The following is a 27,654-nucleotide window of genomic DNA, read 5'->3' on the forward strand; positions in this document are numbered from 1 at the left end:
GGGTAGGGAACCGGTCCTGTGACAGGAAGGTCGCTGGTTCGATTCCCAGAGCTGACAGTATGTGACTGAAGTGCCCTTGAGCAAGGCACCTAACCCCCAACTGCTCCCTGGGCGCTGCGGATAGGGCTGCCCACCACTCCGGGCAAACGTTCTCGCTGCTCACTAGTGTGTATGAGGTGCTTCGCTACATGGAAGGGTTAAATGTGGAGATGAAATCTCCCTGTTTTGGGACTCATAAGGGTCATTTAATAGTGTTTTAGCAACATGCCCCCCAAAGCTGCCACCTGTTTTTGAAAATATATGAATAAAACAAAATAAAAATACATTTAAAACCAAAAAAGCAACATGGGTCTTTGTTACGCTCATAAAATTTCAAAGTTTTGTTTTACTGCTATTGTTTTTAACAGTGGCATTTAAACAATCCTGAAACATGGAAGCTGCAGCCCCCTCAGCCCCCACACTTCCTTCATATTAATGAAAATTTTGAATGAAAGTGTAGATAAAGTACATTTCATCTGCAGTGTTTCACATATGCTGGCTTTCTGGTGTACAGAGCGTCACTCAGTGTCTACACTGAACATGAACTGAACCCAAAATGCAGAATTCTGCAGGGCAGAAAACAAACAGTCACACAGTCCTTTGTTCTTGCTGCTTTAAATGTATCCAACAGTCAGAAGTGAAAGTGTTTGGAAACCCTACAGGCTTACAGGGCAGTACTATTGCTTTATTTGTGTTCATTTTTAAAGCATTTTAGAAATAGCCAAGACATGCACAAGTGGTTATAGTCCATGTGCATGTGTTTGTATGTGAGTAAGAGTTTTTGAAATGTTGTATTTTTTACTTTTGAATTGTGTATTGCGAATTTTTATTAGTGTAATTGTTTTGCATGTCCACAGTATTGTGCAAAAGTCAAAGCTTAATAAAGAAAGTGCTGTGTATGGACTGATATACAATCTTTTTGAAAAGGGTTCTATAAAGCACCAAACAAATGATGCTTTATAGAACAATTCTCCATCAATCTTAAGAACCATCTATCATGGACTATCATGGTATCGCGCTGTCATTCACTGAGCTCCTGATTCTATCACAAATGTCTGTAGAAGCAGTCTGCAGGCCTAGGTGCTCGTTTTTTTATACACCTGTGGCCATGGAAGTGATTGGAACACCTGAATTCAATGATTTGGATGGGTCAGTGAATACTTCTGGCAATATAGTGTATATTAAAGGCAAAGAGTGGACATACCTAAGTCTGAAAGTGCTAATGTTTTTTTTAGTTGTTAAGGTTTTTGTGTGAAATATTCTGTTAAATATGTTTTCTGCTTTTTATCTTGAGGTAAAAACAGCTAAATACTTTACTGAATAATATAATTAAGGACTGTTTTGACTGGAAATGAAATAAATGAAATTGAAGCTCATTGTATGTTTCTCCACCACTGTCCAAATTATTTGGATAATAAAGTTGAACTTGCAATTTTGGTACTTTTACAATAAATGCATGATTTTTTCTGCTGTACTTGTGACCATCACAGTGACCAGCTCTCCAGACATTTATGTTGAAGATTCAGGCTGAATTAAGTCATTTTCTAATACAAGTGGTCTCTACAGGAGGTTAGAGCAGAGGAGTACAGGGCACAATTAATAAGCTTTAAAACTTTTAAATATATTCTTTTTGAAACTACAAAGTTTTCAGTTGCACAAGTGCAGTGCAGTTCCTTCCTGAAATGTACTGAACATGGATCTGAACAGAAAGTATTTTACTGCACATTTTATCACAGATATTTCTCCTTGTTCTTCAGTCTAAATGAAATGTTTGAGAATGCTGCATTACAGCAAGAGAGACTGGCAAAAGATGACAAGATAAAGTAAAAACCTTGTATCTCTTCTGTTGTTTTTTTACTTCTTTGCATAATTCAGTTACTTCAGTTACTCTTTCAGTTGTGTTAAAATTTCATGATGAACAGACCAACAGAAATAGTGCAAAATTGCATGCAAAAAACTCTTGATGCTTTAACTTCCATACAAAGGCTTTTTTCCTTCTTCTGTTGCGCTACCATTGTAGAGATGAGTTTTTGTTCCAGGGGTAATGATATACAGTCGTATGCAAAGGTTTTAGCACCTCCAGTTAAATTTACGTTTTCTTGATTTTCCAATTGAAAGTAAATTAACACACCATCTACAGAGAACACACTTAAAGATCTCCCTTTTCTGCTAATTTTAGTGCGCAATTTCTATGCACTTGCTGAGTTTTACATAATGGATAAAATAAAAGAAACTATAACATGTGCCAGAACTTTTGAATAGGCCACATTTATGTTAATATTGTTTTTCCAATATGTTAAATTCAGCAAATAAACAGTAATTGTGCACTGAAATGTGCAGAAGTGTGTTCTCTATAGAGGATGTGTTACTTATATTCACTTAGAAAATCAACAAAACATCAGTGGCGCCCAAACGTCTACAAACGACTAGACCTGGAAAGCACTTGTTTGGTATGTCTTCTATTTTAATCCTTATTTGACGAGAGTTCCTACTTTCATTTTGCTATTCCATTCAAACAGTAGGAAATTAAACCTTTATTTATGAAGTGAATTGCAGTAAGAATTGCATTTACGTTTGCATGTCAACAAACGAGAAACAGAAAAGATCTGCAAAACATGACAACAGTGAATGGATTGAGTGTTTAGAACAGAGGCCTTCAAATCTGGACCTTAAAGGCAATCACAGATAGTTAATTGAACTGTCGATGTAACTGACTGGTCTTCTAACAGTCTTACAGTCTTGTGTGACCAGATCTGATCTTGTACAATAACACAAATCTGTGGACAACTTGTTAAACTTCCCGTGCTGGATTGAGGTGAAATTTGGCACAAAAAAAGTTAAACCCCCTCTCAAACCCTCCTGTGAATTCCCTCTAGTCCAGGGAGCGGCAGCACAAATGTTAAGAAGAATTATTTTGTCCATTCAATAAAAATCAAACCACCTTGGGAGCCTCAAAAGTCCATTTTACCATCTTTGCTGTAAATACATTGTGTTAATGTAGTAGTAAAGGCTAAAAAATATAATATAAACTTGCAGACTTACTTTGTTCTGCTTTAAGCTTTAGCTCAGATATAGCCACTTTTCTCGCATCTCTAGCAGGAAACTGTCCCCAAAAGTAAAAATGAAAATTCGAAAAAAGGGAAAATTCGCACAAGCAGCAAGAAACAGCTTGCTTTTTTAGTGTTTGGCAGTTTCTCTTTGCAGATTAAAGATCTAACTTAAGGAAACCACCTGGAGTGCCAATAAAAGTCCATTTGTCTCCAAATGATTGATGTTCGTCTTAAATCGCTCTCTTTGCCTTTACATTAGCTACTGGCTTGGCAAGATTCTTGACAGGGTTAAACATTGGTGAGTTAGTAGTTCTACATTAACTTCAGCTTTTAAGACCATTTACTGTTAAACCGTGTTAGAATGATCAGCAGGAACATTTATTTTTTACCTAAAAACCTGATTCTGCTCTCGAGCTGCAACAGAACAGTAAAAGAGCTGTACGCATCTCTGTAGCCACATGTTGCTGACCTCACATGTTCCCTCCTCTAGTCCAGGCTCTTTTAATATCTGAAAGGATAACATAACCAAAATGCTATCGTTAGCTAACAGAACATGTATTTTTACTGCATGTAATGTGTTCTCAGCACATGTGATGCACAAGCACACGCTTAAGTGGAGTTTTCCAAGGAGACTTTTCAGTCATGCTATCTTGCGTTACATCCATGTGATAATGTTGACGAGCGCACCCACTTTGTGCTTCATCTTTATGAGGCATTGGACTAGAAATTTCACACTCGACACCAAAAGGTGACGTAAAAACATTGCAGACTACTTATTTGTCAGCGAGAATTACTAAATAATGCTAGCTGTCAGATACCCTCGTATCCCCTTCGACCAACCAGAATCGCCTCGTTGTCTGAACTCTGATGTAGTATTTCCCAAATTCTCCTGTCTTTTGTTCAGCAGTGTTTCTTCTTGCTGCCATCAGCCTCCTCTGAACAAATCTGTCTCCTTCACATCTCGCCAGTGTCATGTGGCGTCACTTTGACGACCAGTTTCATTGATACGGTTCTATATCTGCAGTGGAAGACTAAAAGACGAGTCAAGCTGTGCCGTGTAAAGCAGGTCTAATGTCATACTCACGATGATAATACTGGATTCTAGATTCAAGGCCTGGATCTCATTTAGAATCTGCCATTTTGACAGAATTTCTCTGCATTTCAATGAGCTATAAGTGAGAAATGAATTACATTATGCTTTATGTGACAATCTAGACTTCTAAGGGTTAACATATTAATTGCTTAATTGGGATCTTGCACTTTTTCCTCTTTTTAAGCAGTTTTGCCTCAGTTTAAGCCTCATAATTCTCTATTCTGACCTGGGGAGCTATTTAAAAGCTAGGTTCCCAAACTTCTGCAAATATCTGGGGTGACCGACAGCAGGCCAGTACAGGGAAAAATAAGCAGTTTCACCTAAGACATATATTTTAAAACCTCTTCATGGACGAAGGGCACACAGAGGGCAGTGTAAAGCAAAACAGTATCCATCGAAAATGTATTATTTTAGACATACAACTATTTTATCATTATGAACATTACAAACAGAACTGAAGATTCAGTTCAGTTCACTGGTCATTTTGGATAGTAAGTAAAAAGGCTATATTTACAGGGAAGTTTCTGTACAGTCTGCGATTAAATTCCAGAAAAAATCCAGAGGAATTTCCCTGCTTAGATTATCAGTCTGCTCAGATGATCAATTCATTTCTTGCTCTGCTCCATTTAATTTTAGTTATTCGTATCTAGCATGAGCCTCCACTCTTACATATCAAAGAATGGCTCTTGGTAGGGATGCAGGAATATGGGAATTGTGAGGGTAAACATTATAATTCATTAATTACTAAATGAATTAGTTTTGAAATAGACTATTTTATATTTGTAAGCCTCATGGTCGTCTATTCTGACCTGTGGATAAAAGAAAACTCTCCAAAACTACTAAAAATAACCTTAATCATCAGTCAGAAAAGCATCTGGGGTGACCGACAGCAGGCCACTGCTGTGAAAAATAAGCAGCTAGTGAAAAATACGGAAGTTATTTGCAGAAAGTTGCAGCATGACTAAGGACATGCTGAGTGAAGGACAGGGTAATAGGCTACAGAAGACACAGAGACAGGTGGTAGAGGTGATGGTACATTTGTCCCAGCTGGCTGGGGAGTCTTAGAGTGATCCCTCTAGCAGCTCTGATACAGAGGGTATGCAGTGGAACACACTTATGCCCAGTCCCATTTCTTCTTTTTACCCCTACCCCTTGTTTTGGACTGTCATCCTAAGCCCTTAGGAGTTACAAAGGGTAGAGCTTGACATCTTGGCCTATGAAATGAGACAACCCTCAAATAAAAAAAACCCCATCGCTTCATTAACAGCTACTGGCGCTGCTCTGTAGATGACCCGGCCAGTCTTCAGTGATAGGAGAGGAGGGTAAAGTTCAGCTCCTCATTGCTGGGCTTTAGTTACATTTAGGGCATCATACGCCTTCAAAGAGGGGGGATAAGACAATTATTCATTATCGGCCACTGCTAATTCTTTGTTGATACGAAGCTGAAGTCAGATATTATTTTTTCCCATTCCACCTTAAATGTTGCAGCAGCTACGTTCTGGTGCTTCAGGTGTCACTACTGCCCGACTATTTAAGGTGGAACGGGAAAATTAGCTAGCTAGCTACCGAGACATTAGCATACTTTTGGCGATTTTTTTATGCTTGTTACAAAGATAACAACCATTATACATTGAAATGACATTAAACTAAGAAAATACAATAGTTACCATAATTTTTAACAGAGAAAATACTTATATTTGTGTGTTTCTTTGGTGGCTCGCGCAGCCATCTTGCCAGTTTTTCTTTTTTTCTGATAACACTCCGTTTGGAGTTGTGCGTCTAAAAAACCTCCATTTGGAGGGCCATGTAGCCCTAACACTTCACCCTACCACTCTATCTCAAAAAAATTGGGACACCCCACCCCTAGACATGAACCTGCAAAACAGATGGCTAAGGGCTAAGTGGTAGGGTGTGAGGGGTGAAGTGGGATTGGGCCTTAGCGTGAACAATATTAGCTCCTGTACAGCAGAGACTTCTACAGAAAAATAAGACATATATGACTGTAAAATCTACATGCAGTCTAAAGGTGACCAATACAAAACTCCCTTCCCCAATCAGCCTTGACTTTGATGTCTTCTGATGGTGAGACTGTTGATGACCTACACTGGTGCATGCTGATTTTTTACTTCATCCCCTTGCTGTGATTGCTGTGTGAAAATCAGTCCTGAATATTCTACCCAACCTGTGATTGGACCACCAACCTCTGACAAGAAGCTCACTGATAACTCCTTATCTAGCAGAAATTAGCAGTCTAGAAGAGAAAGGCACCGTTTTTTTAAGCAGCACAGACCGGCAATTTAAACTGTGCTACGTTATGAAAGAGAGGTCAGAAAGGAAGAAAGAAGGATCACCTCTATAGTCAGGTTACTATCCCGTTGTCCAATTCAAGCAAGTAAACTCATTCATTCATCTTCTAAGCCACTTCTAAGCATGCGGGGAGTGCTGGAGCACTCACTGGATGGAAGGAAGGGAAACACCTGGGCCTTGGACAGCTCAACTGCAAGGCGGACATACACATTCACACCTAGGGGCAATTTACCATCTCCAATTGGCGCAATTGCATATCTTTGGAGGAAACTGGAGCACCTGGAGGAAACCCACACAGAAACGGGAGAACATGCAAACTCCACACAGAAAGGTGACCCGGCCGGGGAATCAAACCCAGGCCCTTCTTGCTGTGAGGCAACAGTGCCTACCGTGCCATCACAGCAGGTAAATTAAAGTTCAAATTTCTACATTTTAGCATCGGCCCACAGTTCCCATATCAGTGCATCCCTACTAAGAACAATTCAGGGAGTTTTATTTAAAGGATTGTAGACTCAGGGTAAATATAAAGACCTAAAATTATATGGAGCAGGAGAAGAAATTATAGGTTAATCTGGTCTTAAACTTAAAGGGAAATTTTAAAATTTTTTTAAAGTTTTCAATTGCAGATATGTAGTGTAGTGTAGATAAACTTACTGATTTTCTTTAATCTTTTAGGGTTATGATGTACAGTATATAACACAAATATATCATTGCTGTCCAAAGAAAACCATTTATCTCCATTTTTTCAAATTTAAATTTTTTACATTTTCTACAGTATTTCAACACTCCACTGTGAACAATTCTGACTCTGTAACTTTCTCTTAAACAGCATTTCACATCAAACCACTCTGCATGACTTTATATCCTGACTATTTAGAACCACACTGAAATAATGCAGAAATTTTATGCCCCCTTACAAAAGAATGAAAGTCATTACAGAATTGTGGTTGGAAGGGTAACGCAGGGTCAGCGGCCCTCCAGAGATGCTGTGGGTGGGACATTGGGAAAGCTTCCCTCGAGTGAGGAAATGTCTCAGTTCTCAAAGCTGGGAAGCCCCTTAGGGCACAGCCAGTGCAGCAAACCTGGCTGTTCCGCAGCCTCTGTCTGATACATATGCAAATCGCCAGACAAAATGAGCATAACGAGCCCCCCGAGGAGCGAACTGGACAGGCCGTGTTGCGGCCAGACAGTGGCGAGTATTTAAGCAGGACCAGAAGCTACTCCTTGTTATAATGAGGCTTTAAAAAATGGCCCTGTCGACAAGCCTCCATCACATCTTCACTGCTGCCCAGACTGACTTTCATCTGAGGAGGCATGACAGAAGGAACGGCGAGGTCACTCTCTCCAGCTGCTTAAAGGCAGAGATGAGTGATTGATGGTAAAGTGAGACGAAGGACGGAGATGACATGATGGGATATAGGACCTGTTAGAGTAAATACATCATCAGTGATATGATGAGGCAGTAGCTTAGACCAGTATATGCAGGTGAGATTAGCATAAGTCGACACCACTGTCGCAAGTGCAGTGCAATCTAGACGAGCCTGCAGAAGTGGCATGATGAAGGCTCACGCCAAAATCTATTGGTTTTCACATTAATGTCTTGAGTACCTTTCCAGTCTAGAATTGCTAGAGTTTATTTTCTCTTTCACTTGACAACCTGGGACGTGATGTAGTAATGAAAAGTAATGAAAGGATGTAATATTAACCCCTTCAACCCTATAATGCTGTCTTTCACAGTGAATTACATGGTGAGTTGCAACATAATTTCCAGGCAACTTGAAAGCAATTTAAAAGGAGTCAAAGCTGAAAGTTACACATTACTGCACTGGTCAGACAGATTAGTAGCTTGTATTTTTCACTACATCAAATCATTTTGCTCTATAAAGTGTTTTACTTTTGGGTGCTTTTCCAAGCTATTATTATGATTCATTTCTCTCTCTCTCTCTTTCTCTCTCTCTCTCTCTCTCTCTCTCTCTGTATATATATATATATATATATATATATATACACATATATGCAGTACTGTTTTAGGCACCCAAGACACATTTTCAAAATCAATTTATTTGTGTAGTTTGTGTTTATTTGCTGAGAAAGGTGTTTATATTTGAATAAACAAAATTTATAGAATATTAATTAATAATGATTATATATATATATATATATATATATATATATATATATATATATATATATATATATATATATATATATATATAAAATAGTGATTTTATGGATGTTTATTTTATGGTTATGGTGTTTGTTTAACCATTTTCAGGTGTTGAGGAAAAATATGGACCCAAGAAATTCTTGTTACTTTTTATTGTTTTTATGTTTATTTGAAATATGAATATGACTTTATTCTAATATATTGTATATCTGTATATTGTGATAAACTCACTGCTGAAGTAAATTGTTTAAAAATTTCTGTATACATGTACATTCGTGTTGACTGGGATCTTTGCCACTGCTGGTAGACCCGTAAGACTGCATGCTTTGATGCAATTTCACCTACTTCCTTCACACTATCAAAAGCAATCAGTCCTTTTTGCCAATCATTAACATCTGCTTTGCAACCCATTTTCCACACATTGAACGAGACTTTCACTGCACTGACACACCTTTTCTCAAATTTGCACAAAATAAACCTGTATGCACAACGTCAACTTCTCGTCTGATATAATTAAGATGTGACACTGACCGTGTTTAAGGTCTTTAAAAGGTCTGATTTGTTTTTGAGTTTTGTCCCTTCCATTTAAGCTTGTGTTCAGACAATGGTCAGGTGGATTTGATCTTCTTAACATAAGCTTTTCCATGTCAGCTCGAGTGCATCCTGTCATTCAAGCTAAAGGGGGACCATACTGTATCAAATAAAAAGAAATACTGAAATTTATCTAAACACTAAAAATATTCTACATTTCCCTCAAACTGTTATGCTGATAATATAATTTTTGATGAAAAATGTAAGGAAATATGTCTTTTTTACTTGTGAAAGTAAAAAAGACTCAAACATTTGAACTCCATTGTGTGTGTGGGGCCCCGTGGGGGCATCAGCATAGGCAAAAATGGACAGGTAAATTTCTCACTGTCATATTTACATAGACTATGTAAGTATGACATAGTTTACATATTGCTTTTATAATGTTTACCAAATCTATAGCAGTTACTGAATGATGAGTCTACAATTATCTAGAAGAGAAAAGATTGTAAGCAAATTTTAAGTTGGCTTTGCAAAACCATTACTATGAAATCCCAGCTGGTTGCTAGGCTCTTGCTAAAGAATCCCAGGTGGCAGCTGCAATGTTGCTAGGCCGTTATCCCAGGTGATTGTTAAGGTGTTGCTAGGCTACTGCCATGTCATCCCAGGTGGTTGCTAAGGTGCTATTAGGCCCTTGCTATGGTATCCCAGATGTATGTTATCTAGCTTTAAAACTGTGACCCATGGAATAAAAACAAACAATAAAACAAAGAACAGTAATTAATACTTAATAATTCTTAATAAGAGTATTACACCTTAATCTGAAGTTCAAATGATGAACACAGAGGCACTAGAGAAAAGGACAGAATGATGTAGAAGTATGAAATAACTTGAAGAGTGAAGAAGTGAAGAGTGTAGTATACAGTGAGTGGTGGTACAGCTCTCCCACTGCCCCCCCCCCTTCTCTCTCTCTCTCTCTCTCTCTCACACACACACACACCTGTGCCTTTCTTGCAGATGTAGGGCAGGTTGTAGTTGCAGGGCACGTCGTTCCATTTGCCATTCTCATGGGCGATCATCACCACGCAGTCCTCTCCGCCCGCAAAGAAATTATCCGGCTGGTTCTCCCTCCAGTTCTCATATTGCTGCAGGAGGCACAGAGACATTTCAGACTCGAAGCCAATCCCATGGTTTTGCTGCCCATTTAACATATCCTGCTACATATCCAATGCATTACAAAATTCATTTCTAGATACATGAAATGGCTTTTAGATCCTGGGTGTAAACACTTGTGTGAAAGTTTCACAGCTTGAGAAAGTTCAGAAAGTGATAAACTTTTCAGGAGCACATGTTCCGACCACAGTGTGCTTTTTGGGCTCTCGTGGTCTTTTGTTCTGCTACTTAAGAAGCAATTAGGGAGCACAAGGACAGGCAAAAAGGCCTGCTATAAGCAGTTTTTGGTCAAATATCGTAGCTGTGATGTGATGTGCTGGGGGCGACTCTCTTGCACCTTCCCTGCCATCATCGCTTTTTCATTTGCTGTGTAGCTGACTCACTGCCTTGAATTTGTATCTTCCACAAGAATAGACTTGGGTAAACACACAAACGTCCACATATCAACCATTCTATACATTAGTGCAGTCTTCATCTTGGTCTGAGGAGGAAAACATTTAAGCACAACATAAACGGTCAAGCTTTCTAAGGGCTTTTGAACATTGTTAAGGTCAGCGTGATAAGGATAAAGTAGTATTGAGGTTATATTGCTACACTGTGTGAATGACATACAACTACATACAGTGCTGTTCCATTTATTTCCAGTCAAAATGAACATTAAGCTCATTTGTTTTTCAGCAACAGGAATTTAAGCAGAAAAAGGCAGATTTAGCAGAACACACGAGCCTCAACAACTAAATATAATGTTTTTTTCAATATTTACTGTACCCATCCTATACCTTTCATTCTTTCACTCTTTTCAGGAGACTTGTTTCTGCTTTTGAAGAAATCTGCAGGGATGTTTATCCACATCTCCAAAGTCTTAGAAGTTGGTTGCATCTGTTTCTCAATGTAGAGGTCTGGACTCTGGGGTGGTCAGCTAATCGTTCTGAGAACATCAGCAGCTTCTTTGCTTGATCTGCAAATGTTCTACTTTTTTCTATTTCCTTTTCTCAGTAATGACTTCTTGACAGCTACACATCAGACCCACAGCGCTGAGTCTTCTTCTCACAGTGGAAGGATGGACAGAAACCTCTGTGGATGTTTTCAGATCTGAAGCAGCTTGATTTTCTCCTCTCTCTGAAAGACCACCAGGGCTTGTATGGTTGTTAGGACTTAGGATAGGATTTTCTTTCTCGCTTGTAATCGATTTTGTTGTAATCACAACTCCAGTTTTGGAAGCTTCACTTATTTTTTGACTTTCCTCTTAGTGGATTATCTATTTTTCTAATTTCTAATCTTTTCTAATCTTCCCCAGCCATTTTACGCTGTTAGAAATGAAGGTACTGATCAGGTACAGTTTTTGTTTGTCAAGGTACAAACAAGGTAAATGTGCCCTCAAAGGTAAAGCAGTGGTTTTAAGGTCTGATCGTGCACCTTAAATACTTTTTTCCAGGTGAAAAGTTCGTATTTGTGCCTTTTCATTACTGAATGTTTTAAAACAGAGCAGTAAAATAAAAGCCTGGAGGCGAGACGGGGGGGGGGGGGGGGGGGGGGGGGTGTGGAGTCAATACAGCTTAGAACACATCATTTCAGTGGATTATGGTACAATAATGTTACCAGACTAAAGGTACTGAGATGAACCCTTGGGGGTCCCTCCCTATTGACAGGAGGGGTACTACCCCAGAGTGTAGATGCACATGAGAAAAATTTGGGTAGTTGTGTGCATGTTGGTGTCTGTTTGAAGGGGAACATAATGTCAGTGAGATCTTTGGGAGTAGCTTCTGTTGAGAGGACACAGGTGGTTCAAGATTGGAAGGACAGATGAGTTAAAGTGATACGGATTGATTTGATATCATAGTGTTGGAGGCTTTTATGCAATTTTCTATGAAATGTGCTTCCTGCTAAAAAATGACTAAAAGAGACTAAAAAATAAGCAACCTGTACTAAATGGCCATTTTAACTGGACTTGAAATAAATTAATGGGTGGTCTCTGACCTTTGCACAGTAAAGTATATTTAAATGTTACATGGAGCAAGTTACATGGTAAAAAGTTAGCCTGTGTTTCACTGTTGGTGGATTACATAAAAACCCTGACTAATCAACAAACCCACAGAAACACACATCAGGAATTGTTATTGGATAAGATGCTCAGAGCATACAGCACTATAATTGGTTAGAGGGATTGTATGCATACTACAGCGCCCTTTATCACAAAGGCTTACATTTCAATAATGATATATATATATATATATATATATATATATATATATATATATATATATATATATATATATATATATATATATATATATATATATCATATTACTAATATACTAATGAAAGCCTAGCAAAAAACAGACAAAGCAACACATCAAGAGACATTATCAAAAGAAGACACAGTACTGGCTGAAATATGGGTAGTATAACTCATAACAACCCAGATGGCAGCTGTCTTATGGATGTTACGCCCCTCATTTGTAAAGTTGCAACCAGACAAGTTTTGGACTAATGCTTAGTTCCAAACACCAAAGTCTTTACACTTAAAACACTACAGATGCCACACAAACAGCTATAAAGAAGTTGATGTTGTCACACTTTTGCTGTTCCTGTCAGGGAGATGGATAAACACTTTTAAAAATGAATGATTCTTTGGGCGTCCACTCTTAGAAGAACCACGTTTGGTCCCCTAAAAAACAATGGGCCTCGTTCACCAACCGTTTTTAAGAAGACATTTCTTCTTAAAACCCACTTATGCAGTTTTCATGAAGATTCCAACCTTCCCAAAGGTTTTCTTATTCGGGATTTAGGTAAGAACAGAATCTAAACACACTCAAGAGCACAATAGTGAGAACAATGCCATGAATCTGATGTAGATTTTTGTTCTTAGGACCTTTCTCAAGAGCACATTTAACTTAAGAAGATATTGATGAATGAGGCCTAATGTTTGTAAAATAATGTGTGTTAGGACCTTTTTAAAGGTTTAAAGTCTGGACATTCTATACCGATTCAGGAGTTCTTCTTAGAACCGTCATGCTATGTGGAGCTTGTTTAGGCTTTAAGGAAGTTCTTCTTTAAGGAAGTCATTTTTGTCAGATTTGTCAATGATTTTTTTTTTACTAATGATGTCAATTAAAAGATCAGTTTCAAGCTTATAAACTCTTAAAAATCAGGTCTCCTAAATGGTTCTTGGATTGGGTATATGGTTCTAGGAAAAGACCTTTGTTATTTGGTACAAAATCTTCAAAAAGTGCCAAATAGGATTTTGAAGTGATGCACTGGAAGCATTTGCTGTACATACCTTAAAGTCTTCTTTAAATTCCATTTAAAATTGTATTGTAATGTATTTACTAACAAAATACAGTGTAATGTATGAGCTTGTATACCTTGTTTATTTTTATACACTCATAAAAAAGTGAAGCCTCAAAGAACCCTTTTCATGATTAGAAGGTTCTATCCAATATGAAAGGGGTCTTCAGATTGATGGAGAATGTGCTGATGGTTCTATATAGAAGAGTGTATTGTTTTGTCTTTTTGGCCTTCAGCCCACCAAAACAGTGCACTTTGGGCTCCAACAAAAAAAGATTGGGCACCCTTGGCCCAGACCCTTATGAATCAAGGTTCCTAATTGGATCTGTTTTGGTATATGGCTCTAGAAAAAAAATGGTACAGAACGTAGATTTATACATTTTATATACGATTTTCTTCGCACTCACCTCATTTAGAACATCAATTTAAATGTTTTTAAGGGCAATCATTACTGAATGTTTTAAAACAGAGCAGTAAAATAAAAGCCTGGAGGCGAGACGGGGGGGGGGGGGGGGGGGGTGTGGAGTCAATACAGCTTAGAACACATCATTTCAGTGGATTATGGTACAATAATGTTACCAGACTAAAGGTACTGAGATGAACCCTTGGGGGTCCCTCCCTATTGACAGGAGGGGTACTACCCCAGAGTGTAGATGCACATGAGAAAAATTTGGGTAGTTGTGTGCATGTTGGTGTCTGTTTGAAGGGGAACATAATGTCAGTGAGATCTTTGGGAGTAGCTTCTGTTGAGAGGACACAGGTGGTTCAAGATTGGAAGGACAGATGAGTTAAAGTGATACGGATTGATTTGATATCATAGTGTTGGAGGCTTTTATGCAATTTTCTATGAAATGTGCTTCCTGCTAAAAAATGACTAAAAGAGACTAAAAAATAAGCAACCTGTACTAAATGGCCATTTTAACTGGACTTGAAATAAATTAATGGGTGGTCTCTGACCTTTGCACAGTAAAGTATATTTAAATGTTACATGGAGCAAGTTACATGGTAAAAAGTTAGCCTGTGTTTCACTGTTGGTGGATTACATAAAAACCCTGACTAATCAACAAACCCACAGAAACACACATCAGGAATTGTTATTGGATAAGATGCTCAGAGCATACAGCACTATAATTGGTTAGAGGGATTGTATGCATACTACAGCGCCCTTTATCACAAAGGCTTACATTTCAATAATGATATATATATATATATATATATATATATATATATATATATATATATATATATATATATATATATATATATATATATATATATATATATATCATATTACTAATATACTAATGAAAGCCTAGCAAAAAACAGACAAAGCAACACATCAAGAGACATTATCAAAAGAAGACACAGTACTGGCTGAAATATGGGTAGTATAACTCATAACAACCCAGATGGCAGCTGTCTTATGGGATGTTACGCCCCTCATTTGTAAAGTTGCAACCAGACAAGTTTTGGACTAATGCTTAGTTCCAAACACCAAAGTCTTTACACTTAAAACACTACAGATGCCACACAAACAGCTATAAAGAAGTTGATGTTGTCACACTTTTGCTGTTCCTGTCAGGGAGATGGATAAACACTTTTAAAAATGAATGATTCTTTGGGCGTCCACTCTTAGAAGAACCACGTTTGGTCCCCTAAAAAACAATGGGCCTCGTTCACCAACCGTTTTTAAGAAGACATTTCTTCTTAAAACCCACTTATGCAGTTTTCATGAAGATTCCAACCTTCCCAAAGGTTTTCTTATTCGGGATTTAGGTAAGAACAGAATCTAAACACACTCAAGAGCACAATAGTGAGAACAATGCCATGAATCTGATGTAGATTTTTGTTCTTAGGACCTTTCTCAAGAGCACATTTAACTTAAGAAGATATTGATGAATGAGGCCTAATGTTTGTAAAATAATGTGTGTTAGGACCTTTTTAAAGGTTTAAAGTCTGGACATTCTATACCGATTCAGGAGTTCTTCTTAGAACCGTCATGCTATGTGGAGCTTGTTTAGGCTTTAAGGAAGTTCTTCTTTAAGGAAGTCATTTTTGTCAGATTTGTCAATGATTTTTTTTTACTAATGATGTCAATTAAAAGATCAGTTTCAAGCTTATAAACTCTTAAAAATCAGGTCTCCTAAATGGTTCTTGGATTGGGTATATGGTTCTAGGAAAAGACCTTTGTTATTTGGTACAGAATCTTCAAAAAGTGCCAAATAGGATTTTGAAGTGATGCACTGGAAGCATTTGCTGTACATACCTTAAAGTCTTCTTTAAATTCCATTTAAAATTGTATTGTAATGTATTTACTAACAAAATACAGTGTAATGTATGAGCTTGTATACCTTGTTTATTTTTATACACTCATAAAAAAGTGAAGCCTCAAAGAACCCTTTTCATGATTAGAAGGTTCTATCCAATATGAAAGGGGTCTTCAGATTGATGGAGAATGTGCTGATGGTTCTATATAGAAGAGTGTATTGTTTTGTCTTTTTGGCCTTCAGCCCACCAAAACAGTGCACTTTGGGCTCCAACAAAAAAAGATTGGGCACCCTTGGCCCAGACCCTTATGAATCAAGGTTCCTAATTGGATCTGTTTTGGTATATGGCTCTAGAAAAAAAATGGTACAGAACGTAGATTTATACATTTTATATACGATTTTCTTCGCACTCACCTCATTTAGAACATCAATTTAAATGTTTTTAAGGGCACCAAAAGTGGTTCTTGTGTGGCACTACTCCAGAGAATCCTTTTAGCCACCTGTATTTTAAGTGTGTAGGTCTCTGCTCATTCGAGACATATAGGAGTCTGGTTTTCTATGACTGGAAATAGCTGCCTGGAGGGTGTTGCCAAGACAGCCGGCGAGTTGCCAGGTTCGCTTATAAGGACTTTACCTGAACCAAACAATCATGAACTGAACACTCAGTTCAGATATGTTGGGAGCTGAGGCAGAAATGTGGGAGTTCCCGAAGACTGGATTTGAATCACTGATCTAGTCCATATGATGTGTGTAGTGCACATTACACTCTACATCAACCTACTGGGGGCAGTCGTGGGCTGGAGGTTAGGGAACCAGCCTTGTGACCAGAAGGTCACTGGTTCAATCCCCTTGGCTGACAGTCCATGACTGAAGTACCCTTGAGCAAGGCACCTAACCCCAGTTTGCTCCCTGGGCACTGTGGATAGGGCTGCTCACTGCCCCTTAATGTGTGTGTTCAGTAGTGTGCATGTATATGGGTGCTTCACTGCATGGATGGTCTAATTTCACAGTGTGCAAACACAATGACAAATGGATGTAAATTCTTCTATTCTACTTTCCAGAGACCAAGCATGCAAAGTTTGCGGCCTCACCAGATCCATGTTATCAGTCCACTGGAAGTCCTCTTCTACTGTCCTGTCATTCAGACCAATCCAAGTGTTCTCATGGCTCATACCTGACAACAGAAGAGAAGCAGGAAACCAAAATAAACCAAAAACAGTTTCATTGTTTAACTCAGTCTGTATGCCTGGAAGACAAATCTCTGACCAGCCACACAGCCAGTGGCCAGCAATAACAACAACAGACACCACTCAGGCCTTAATCCACAGTCTGCTCTTTGTGCTAAGCACAGTGCCAATATATTGGTATTATCACATTTACAGGCTGTCCCAAACAGGCTGTCCCATTCCCCATCATGTATTCATGAGCGTTTTTGGAGGGGGAGAGGAGGTTGTAATGGAATTTCAATCATGGTGTTACTGATTAACATCCTTATGGGCGCCATTAATCTTCCTAATGGCTGCGCTCCCTTTATTGCAGGGGTGGAGACCAGCGTTTTCAAGGCAATTAAGCAAGGTTTTTTGGGAACTGCATCATGGCTCTATGGGGAGATGGTGGCAGAAAGCAGGTGGGAAGTGTTATTAGTGACAATCAATGTGTTTTGGCTTGCAAAAGAGGCGTAATTCCATAGCTTAACACTACTGAAACTTATCTTTCATAAAACAAGAAATAAGAAAGAAATGAAGGTGGAACAACTGTAGTGAATGGAACGGAAGGTATCTGAACTACACTATATCGACAAAAATATTGGGACATATCTTCTGATTATTGAGTTCAGGTGTTTCACATAAAGTATGCCGCCACTGGACTCTGGAGCAGTGGAAACATACTGAAATGATGAATTCTATGTTTCCAACTTTGTGGGAACAGTTTGGGCAAGACTCTTTTCTGTTCCAGAATGACTGAGCCCCAGTGCACAAAGCAAAGTCAAAAAGGCCTGGCTGGGTGAGTTTGGTGTGGAAGAACTTGACTGACCCACACAGAGCCCTGACCTCAACCAGATCAAACACCTTGGGGATAAACTAGAATGGAGACTGCGAGCCAGGCCCTCTTGTCCAACATTAGAGTCTGACCTCACAAATGTTCTTCTTGATGAATGGGCAAACTTTCCCACAGACACACTCCAAAATCTTGAAGAAAGCTTCCCAGAAGAGTGGCTGAACAGCCACTTCCTATAGACTATAGAGTGGGATATGATAAAAAAACTCCTCTGGGTGTAACGTGTACGTGTCCCAATCCTTTTGTCCATGTAGTGTATGTTTATGGATTTTCAAGGGTCTGCTGTAACTTTTTTGAAGTATCCACTTACTGGCCACTTTATTAGACCTACTTTGTTGGTACACAGTGTAGGTGGACAAACTGGTCTGTACCAAATATGTGGACTGAAATCACCTAAGGAGGTCAGTCTTGGTCCGCTTCCGAAACAAACTCCGGTGTGGTTCATGTAAACATAAAATGAACCAAATATATTGAAACACAGAATGAAACATCATGTCTTTGCACAGACCTTCTTTCGCTCCTGCAACAGACAAATTCCTGACACTGTTTTGACACATGGATGTGTTTATCATCACTTCATGAGCTCTGAATCGGAATTATAAAAATGATGGAAACCCCTATAAAATACTCCACAGCACACATAACCACATACATCAAGACTGTTTGTTACAATGATTTTATGCTGCTTCACATTGCTTATTGCTTTTATGAGACATACATAAAACTCACAAGCTCAGTTAGATGAAAGTACAGTATGGCTCTGAAATATCATCAAATTGTATGTTACAAAATCTGCCCTAATAACTTTTTCTCTGTATGATTTTCAAAAATGTCAGTGTGAATGCTAAGTGGATCAGAGCTGAAATGCAACCATGTATTATTTTCTGCTTTGGTCCAGTCCAAGGGAACTGAACTACAGATAGAAACAAACCCTTAGAGACTGTTGCTCATCGTTTTCAATTCATAATTGAAATGCATCCTCTAGTCCTTCTGCATTAGTCTCTTTCTGAATATAGAACAACTGCTGCCACCATGTTTCTGGTTGGTTCTGGAGATAGGGAGGCTACACACCCTACCATGGCATTGCCATGCTGTGCTATGAGTGGTCCACCATCCAAACAATATCTGGTCAGTGGTGGTCCATTTTTTTCCATTGATAGACAAAAGTAGACAGCAGATGATAACTTGTGCAACAACAGATGGGCTACATATAGTAACTGTAAACCCACACCATGCACATGTGTGGTTTGTAAACTGGCTAGTGAGTGTAGGCACACGGTAGTTGTACTTAATAAATGCTTAACTCTGTGCATTTTGTATTGTTCTGCAGAATCACCAGACAGTGTGTTAAATGGGAGTAAAGACTGACTGTTGATGAAGTCCTGCTCTTCGTTGGTGTGTATGCTGGCCAGATGACCGTTGTGCTCTCTGCAGTCTTTCTCTGCATCCTCCCAGGTGCGTCTGTGGGTGAAATACCTGTAGCAGTGACCGTGAAACTTCCTCCAGGTATGATCACAGCCTTCAGTGTCTACAGAGCGAGAGAAAGAAAAAAGTGTTAGTCGCTTTGTTCTTTGAGGTTTTTGCACGTGAAACATCTTAAACTGACCTGTCCACAAATATTTTCTTTCATAACAACTATAGACCTCGAGATGCACTGCAGAAAACGTTTTGGGGAATCAAAAGGAAAGCTTTGGAGCTCCGCTGGCGACATCTTCTATAAATAAAAATAATGTGTGGCCACAATTTAGTAAGGCATGGGAACGAGATAATTAAGTCATGGGCATGACTTCGTAAAGCATGGGAACAAGATCCTAATGTGTGGCCTCCACTTAGTAAGCCGTGATTTCGTTCCTACGCCTTACTAAGTCATGGCCACGACTTAATCATCTCATTCCTCCACTTTACTAAGTTGTGGCCATACATTAGCATCTTGTTCCCACAATAAGGCGTGGCCACGCATTATTTTTATTTATACAGGATGTCATCAGTGGGGCTTTGTAGGGGAAACATCTTAACCTGTAGCAACTCTAAACCAAGTAGCAGCCTCTCATTAGGATGACCGGGATTTTGCATCCAGTCTAGAATTAGTTGTTTCAAAAGAATGCCTTCGTGGGAGACAGAGTTTAAAAAGGTCACTGCAAGGCCTCAAAGCCACCTCTCTCTCTTCTGCTTCATTCATCTCGTATTCACACTCACTCACCCGCAGTGAGAAATCCACTCTGCGTCACACACATGGCAGCTCAGTCGTACGCTGAAAACTCAGCCCCCATAAAGAGACATGCCTAACTGTTTCATTTCCTCTGCCTGGCTCTCCATGCCTGGGCTCTGTCTAATCCATGTCTGTGCGCATTATGAGTGAGCAGCTTAGCATTAGCAGAAAAGCGACAGCAATCCAGAGAAATGGCTTCCACTGCTGTGCTCAATGGCTAATTAAGCCCTGTCACTTCCCCGTCTGAGGCCTTTACCCAAACCCTCTGGGGCTTTACAGCATCTGCACTCTCCAGTATGTGAGAGATTGTGTGTGAGTGTAAGTGGGTTTGGGTATGAGAGTGTGCATGTGTTTGGGAGACAATATGAGGAGTTACATGTGCTTCTAAGTGCCTAAAATATACTGTAATATACTGCAATATTGCAATGTATTTGTAATATATTTTCATTTTTACTTTAATATGTTTATGCACATCCATATTTTGAACATAATTTGAAAACCCCAGCTCCCCTTTACACTGTGTCAACAGTTTATGGTAAATGGAGCATTAGAAATGGCCCAAAATGAACTGGAATTAAATCTCTTACATTAACTTACATTGTAAGTTCCCCATTTGAGCAACACTGCAAGTTACACTGTATATGTTGCTTTTTGAGAGAAAAAGTTTTGTTCCATCAGCAGTAATATTGAGGTGTTGATGTGGAATAAGATGCAAGAAACATGGTGCTTTAAGCGAATACTTTTTTGTTGAACACAGCAGGAGGCCCGCCATCCAGCGCTAACAGTCAGGACAGCGTGGCAGGTCAGCTCTGGCCATACAATGTCTGTTTGTGGGAGTTACACAACCCCACTAACCAGCTCCTTAGCCTAGCACAATTAAGCACAAGAAACACATACACACATTTTAGATTAAGAGCAATGATTATTTACAAGATTTTACATCACTCCTGCATTGTTCTCACGGTCCTCACATGCTTCAAGCTGTCCAGGTGACTTCAAGCAGAGTTGCTGGAGTGCTCCGTCCCTGGAACACACCATTCTGGTTATCTCATGAGGTTTAAGTGGAGTCCCTTGTGATGTGCCATCCTGGTGACCTCACAGGGTTGAAGAAGAGTCCCTGGGACACGTCATCCAGGTGACCTCACAGGGCTCAAGCAGAGTCCCTGGAGTGCACCATACCCAGTGACCTCACAGTGTTGAAGTGTTGAGTCCCTGGGTGCACTGGCCCGGTGGCCTCACAGGGTTCAAGCAGAGCCCCTGGGATGCACCATCCTGTTATCCCACAGGGTTCAAACAGAATCCCTGGGTGGCCTCACAGGATTCAAGCAGAGTCCCTGGGTGCACCGGCCTGGTGGCCTTACAGGGTTCAAGCAGAGTCCCTGGGATGCACTATCCTAGTTATCTCATGGGGTTCAAGCAGAGTTCCCTCGGATGTGCCATCCCGGTGTCCTCACAAGATTCAAGCAGGCGCCCTGGGATGCACTATCCTAGTTATCTCATGGGGTTCAAGCGGAGTTCCCTCGGATGTGCCATCCTGGTGACCTCACAAGATTCAAGCAGACGCCCTGGGATGCACGATCCTGGTGAGTCTGCTAGGAAGCTGAATATCATTCCTTTTTTTATTAGCCAAGGTCAGTGGTACATCTATGGATTTCTTTATCACTGTGGGTAGGGTCCCAGTGGTTATATGATGCAGGTGCATAATGCATTCTGGGTAGTGTAGTGAGAGAACACTGATGGATGTAAAAACAAAAGCAGGATACAATGCTGTGCTACAGAATACTCAGTAACAACACAAATAACACGCTAAGTGCTAGTTTAGGCCAGAAAGCCTTGTTAATGGATGTTAATGAGGTTCTGAAATGGCAGTGGTGATATTTTCCTGTTTGTGTGTGTAAGACAGGACATGTGTGAGCTGAAAGGTTTTATCTTTAAGCCCATTTCAGCATGTTGGTCAGCTCATTTTGTGAAGCTCTCAGCAATGCACCCTCTTTTTTCTTCCTGCAAATCTAAAGCGACACCGCTAAATTGGCTGGTGCAAATTGGGCCGTATGAGGCTCAGCTTAGCATGCAGACGTGCAAACATCCCGGACCGGACGAGAGAAGGGATGCAGTGGAGCACAGCCGAAAGAAAGGTGTTTGAGAGACGGTGGCATGTGCCTTCAGCTGCAGATGTCATCCCCCACCCCCCCTGCTCTCCATTCTCAATCAGCAGAGACATGATTGCTTCTGATGAACTTTTATGCAGCACGATTAAAGATTTTTCCTCTGATCTGCTTCACTTGGCCTTGAAGAAAGGCTCTGAATCTACTATTCAAATGTGTACCTCATAAACACATGAATAAAATAGAAGACATCACACATTTATTGCCAAACATAACACAAACTTATGTTATGTTATATATGTTATTGGAATGTAGACAAAATGTGCACATATGAACTAGTTATAGTAATTACATTTTTTTCAGTGTGTGAATCTTCACAGAGATAAGCAAAAGAGACAAAGAACATGAAGATAAACCTGAGCTGTGTGCACTGTGGTTAAGTAAAAAGCAGACATCTAAAGATATGGGACAAGAAGTGGCTTGTCTTTTGTCTAAGCTTTCATTTTCTGGCAGAAATCAGACTTCTGTGTGAGAATGGATTAGAGAGCTGTGCTTCAGTATTGTCCTCTACATTTTGCATGACAGTGTTCTCCTTGAGGCATCTGAGATTTGGGGTCATTGCCAGTTTGGGGGGTAATGCAATACAAAGTAATACATTAGAGTGATATAATGACTTTTTTCTGATTAGATTTCCTCTATGTAGATTATTCTGCCTATACTTGTACACAATTTGCACAAAGGTGTGCTACCTGTGCCAGCTGCCTGCACGACTTTGAGAGTGGGAAGTGGTGTAAACTCAGTGAGTAATCTGTTAAAGCACCTACTCAGGCTCCTATGCAACCGATGGATAAAATGAGAGAACCCCCAACCTCAATGATGTTTTCATTCAGAAAGAGCTCTGTAAGCTTTAAAGCTTATTTCAAATAATGTATTTCAATACTGCAAAAAATGATACCTTGTCAAATGAAATAACCTAAAATCCAGTTGATATACTGTATCTAATATTGCCCATTTTGCGATGGTTCTGCACTTATAATAATATTTTCTAGCATATCTCTAGACATTTTTCACTTGTTTCAGGTATTTTTTTTGTAAAGAAACTAAGTCAATTTATCTTATTCTACTGGCAGATCATTTTGCTGGTTTCAAGAACATTTCTTACAATAAGCTAAGTTATCTGCCAATATAGTGAGATCATTTTACTTAATGAAATGACTTAAAACAAGGCAAACACATCTCTTTCTACTGAAAACAACTGAACCCCCCCCCTCCTTAGACCAGCAGTACTCCTTCAAATCAAACAATATTTCAAAGCAAAGCATCTTTTTGGCTGAAATACAGAGCAGTGTGAGCTGCTTACTTAACAGAAGTCCTAATCAAAGTGTCATTTGTTTTGGGACCTCCCCCTGTCTGTAACTGGTCCTAATCACTGCGCCATTCATTGCATGAGCCCCATCTGTATGTGACTAGCAGTGCTAAGCCATTCACTGAATTTTAAATATATTTACAACAGTGTTGGTTTAATCTGTATTAAAGTCTTAAAAAGATTCTTCAAGGGTTCTTTAGTAAGGAAAATGGTGCTCTATATAATCATGAACACTCATGAAATAGTTCTTCAGATTGATGGTAAATGTGCTGTAGATGGTTCTATATAGAAAAGTGTGTTGTTCTGTCTTTGGCAGTTTAACAATAGGAGAACCCTTTTTGGTGCTATACAGAACCCTTTTCAAAAAGGTTTAATTTAGACACAAATAAAACACATTCTCCGTCAAGGTGAAGAACACTTTCATGATGCAAAGAACCTTTTAATCATGGGTTCTTTGAATGTTCTTGGATCTATACAACACCATTTTCTTTACCAAAGAACCCTTCAAGAACCATCTTTTTTAAGTGTGTAGTCTTAGTCTGTAAAGTGTATTTCTGCATTCGGCCTCTTTTCCACTATGATGGTAGGAAACACTCCTGGCAGTGGCTGAGTTACTGTGGGCGAGATGAGGACCTTCTGCATTTTCTCCACCAAAATAACACACTGTTCCCTGCTGGAGAACTCCTCACATTTGTTATGGGATCGAACAGCATGTCAGCCCAGTGAAAACACTGCCAGGAGATGCTTTAAAGATACAAACGACTGCTTCTCTTTTCAGAGTATCACCAACACCAGCGCATCTTTACAAGCCCATCCACCCTGACGCAAAAGAGCAACAGCCCTGTGTTCACTGCTGCAGGTGTGATGGTGGAGGAATTTAAACCATGCAGCACTCACACACACGCACACATACGCGCACACACACACACATACACACACATACACACACACAGGCATCTCTCTTTTCTCTCCAGCCCATCAGAAGCAGTGCAAGAGCGCAGTGGTCGATGTATTGTGGTACAGTGGGAGCACATCCAAATCAGCTCGCTCCAGTGGAGCCCGGCCCGTTATCTCCAACAGCAGCCAGAATAGAGATGCTGGAGGCTTTACAAGCTTCTGTGGGCACACGCTGGCTCTCTGCCTGGACACAGAGTCGGAGAGCGGAGAGTGGGGGGTGAGGGTGGTCAGCCAATAATTGCCCCCTACCTGCCTGTCTTTTGCTCAAAAGCTGAGTGGGACATGGACCACAGGCATTTTCATAGGTTGGGCCAGATATCAGATCCCTCCAATAGACACATGCACGGCTTGAAATGTCTGTCCAAACCTCCTGATGTATTAATTATATACATAAAATAATCAGATTACGTTAATGTAGGCATCCTTTAGTAGTAGGACTAATCCACCCAAATCTGAAGTTACAACGGGGGAAAATGTGCTTATATATAAATGCAGAAAATCTTTACTTTTCCCTGGAGATGTTTGTTGTTACACTTTGTACTATAGAAACCGTATAAGACACGAGATCAAGAAAATACAGCTACAGATCATTACCCATCACCCCATTCTCCTCTCATCACACTGCAAAAATGGGATCATCAAGTGAAATGATCTTAAATCTTGTGTATATATTTAATAATTTCTCATTTTGACATTATATAACATATATATATATATATATATATATATATATATATATAATATGAGATTATATAACATTTCTAGTCATTTTTGTACTTTTTTACATGACTTCTGTAAGTCAAACAATCTCACTATATTTGTAGATCATTTTACTTGTTTCAAGCTAATTTCTGACAACAATCAAAATGACTTGTCAGTATAGTGAGATAACTTGACTAAAATCACGTTTAAGTAAAGTGTCTTGAAATAAGTTAATCTTTCAATACACTTACAATAATTTTAAAATGAGAAATTTAGAAATGTTAGATAAAACAATTATTGAGTGAGAGAGAGAGAGAGAGAGAGAGAGAGAGAAATGGAGGAAGAGAGAGAAAAAAGGGAGAGGAAGAAAACAGAAAGGGACAGGGTGAGAGAAAGAATAAGGGTGATGGGAGGAAGAGAGAGGGGAAGAAAGGGAGAGCGAGAGTGAGAGAGTCGGAAGAGAAGAGTGGGAGATATAGAAAAAGAAAGAGCAGGGGTAGAGATAGAAAGAAAAGAAAGAAAGAGGAGAGAGGAGGAAGAGGGGGCAAGATGAGAGGAGGAAAGAGAAAGGGAGAGGGAGAAATGGAGGAAAGGTAAGAGTGATGAGAAGAAGAGAAAGAGTGAGGGAGAGAGTGGAAGAAAGGGAAAGTGAGAGAGTGAGAGAGAAAACAGAAAAAACAGGGAGATACAGAAAAAGAGACAGCAGGGGTAGAGAGAGAGAGAAAGAAAGAAAGAAAGAAAGAAAGAGAGAGAAAGAGGAGGAAGAGAGAGCAAGATGAGAGGAGGAAAGAGAAAGGGAGAGGGAGAAATGGAGGGAACAGTAAGAATCATGAGAGGAAGGGATAGTGAGGGAGAGAGAGGAAAATAGAGAAGAAAGAGGGAGATACAGAAAAAGAAACAGCAGGGGTAGAGTGAAAGAAAGAAAGAAAGAAAGAAAGAGGAGAGAGGAAGAAAAGAAAGCAAGAAGAGAGGGGGAAAGGGAACGAGAGGGAGAGAAAGAAATAGAGGAACAGTAAGAGAGTGATGAGAGGAGAAATAATAACAAATGTAAAGAAATCCTCTCTTTTTCTCCACGCCAGCCTGAGAGCAAAGGGCCTGGAGTAGCCACACATGGCCATATTACTGCCTAATACCTCTGCTTTAACATCCACGACGCTGCATATTATGACTAATATTAGCGAAGCAGCGTCTGGCTGTGAAACACAGGCGAGCGAGGCAGCTGGGAGCTCTCCAAACAGATACGCGGCCGTGCCAAGATCTGAGAGCATCCCTGCACTTCCTTCCTCGCCATCCTTCAAAGCGCCATGTCTGACTGAAACCTCGCTCTGTTTTTTTTACTTTAGGTTTATCCAGTGGCCTGACCGGCTAGCACGTCGGATGATTAATATCAGTCTCCCGAATGAGCAGCAGTTAAAAATATAAAAAGGGCAACTGCTTCCAGCTGAGTGATTGGGTCATTTATCCTCATCACAACGTGATATTTTAGCACTCCTCCATTCAAGACCCCTGATGATGAAAGATTCAAGGAGGGGGAGGGGGGGGGGGGGGAGAGTTGGGTTAGTCCTCTGACAGCGCTCGCTTTGTGAAGACGGGTGGCTCGCTGCCATCTGTGAGTGAGCCAGCGCTCAGAACATGTTTTTGTTTTCTGTCCGGAAAAAAAAACATAAACAGACAGAGAGGCGTCATTAGTGCGACGGATAAGAGCGCAGTCTGGCGCAGTGAACAGGCTCTAGGCCGCACACAGCGCTAATGTGCGTGAGTGTGTGGACGCTGTTGCGTCTCCCGGCCTCACAGACACAATGTAGACCAGACGCCTTTTCCAGCCCGTCTGCACTGAGTGAGTGAGAACAATAAACAGCACGAAATACAGAGAGACAGCAGTGAGGGAAACGGAGGATAGAGAGAGGGAAAACGAGAGAAAAGGAGAGAGGATGAGGGAGAGGGAGGAAAGGGAAAGGGAGAGAAAAGGAGAGGGGTGAGAGACAGAGAGAGAGAGAGAGAGGGAAAGGGAGAGAAAAGGAGAGAGGGTGAGAGACGGAGAGAGAGAGAGGGAAAGGGAGAGAAAAGGAGAGAGGGTGAGGGAGAGAGGATAGAGAGAGAGGGAAAGGGAGAGAAAAGGGGAGAGGGTGAGAGAGAGAGAGGATAGAGAGAGAGAGGGAAAGGGAGAGAAAAGGAGAGAGGGTGAGGGAGAGAGGATAGAGAGAGAGGGAAAGGGAGAGAAAAGGGGAGAGGGTGAGGGAAAGGGAGGATAGAGAGGGAAAGTGAAAGAAAAGGAGAGAGGGTGAGGGAGAGGGAGGATAGAGAAAGGGAAAGGGAGAGAAAAGGAGAGAGGGTGAGGTAGAGTG

At 40.1% G+C, this 27,654-nt stretch overlaps 1 protein-coding gene across 1 annotated transcript in view; it reads right to left on the bottom strand.

The window, feature by feature from the left end:
- Positions 1-27,654, bottom strand: part of ncanb (neurocan b) — a 235,380-nt gene that overhangs the window by 14,058 nt on the left and 193,668 nt on the right. Inside the window, exons 11-13 of the mRNA XM_017701362.2 lie at positions 19,340-19,498; positions 17,004-17,086; positions 10,185-10,329 (exon numbers count right to left, since the gene is read on the bottom strand). Of these exons, the coding sequence (XP_017556851.2) occupies positions 10,185-10,329; positions 17,004-17,086; positions 19,340-19,498 (387 nt within the window). The remainder of the gene's footprint in view (positions 1-10,184; positions 10,330-17,003; positions 17,087-19,339; positions 19,499-27,654) is intronic.

This window comes from Pygocentrus nattereri, chromosome 15 (genome assembly GCF_015220715.1).
Source record: "Pygocentrus nattereri isolate fPygNat1 chromosome 15, fPygNat1.pri, whole genome shotgun sequence".
NCBI classification, from domain to species: Eukaryota; Metazoa; Chordata; class Actinopteri; order Characiformes; family Serrasalmidae; genus Pygocentrus; species Pygocentrus nattereri.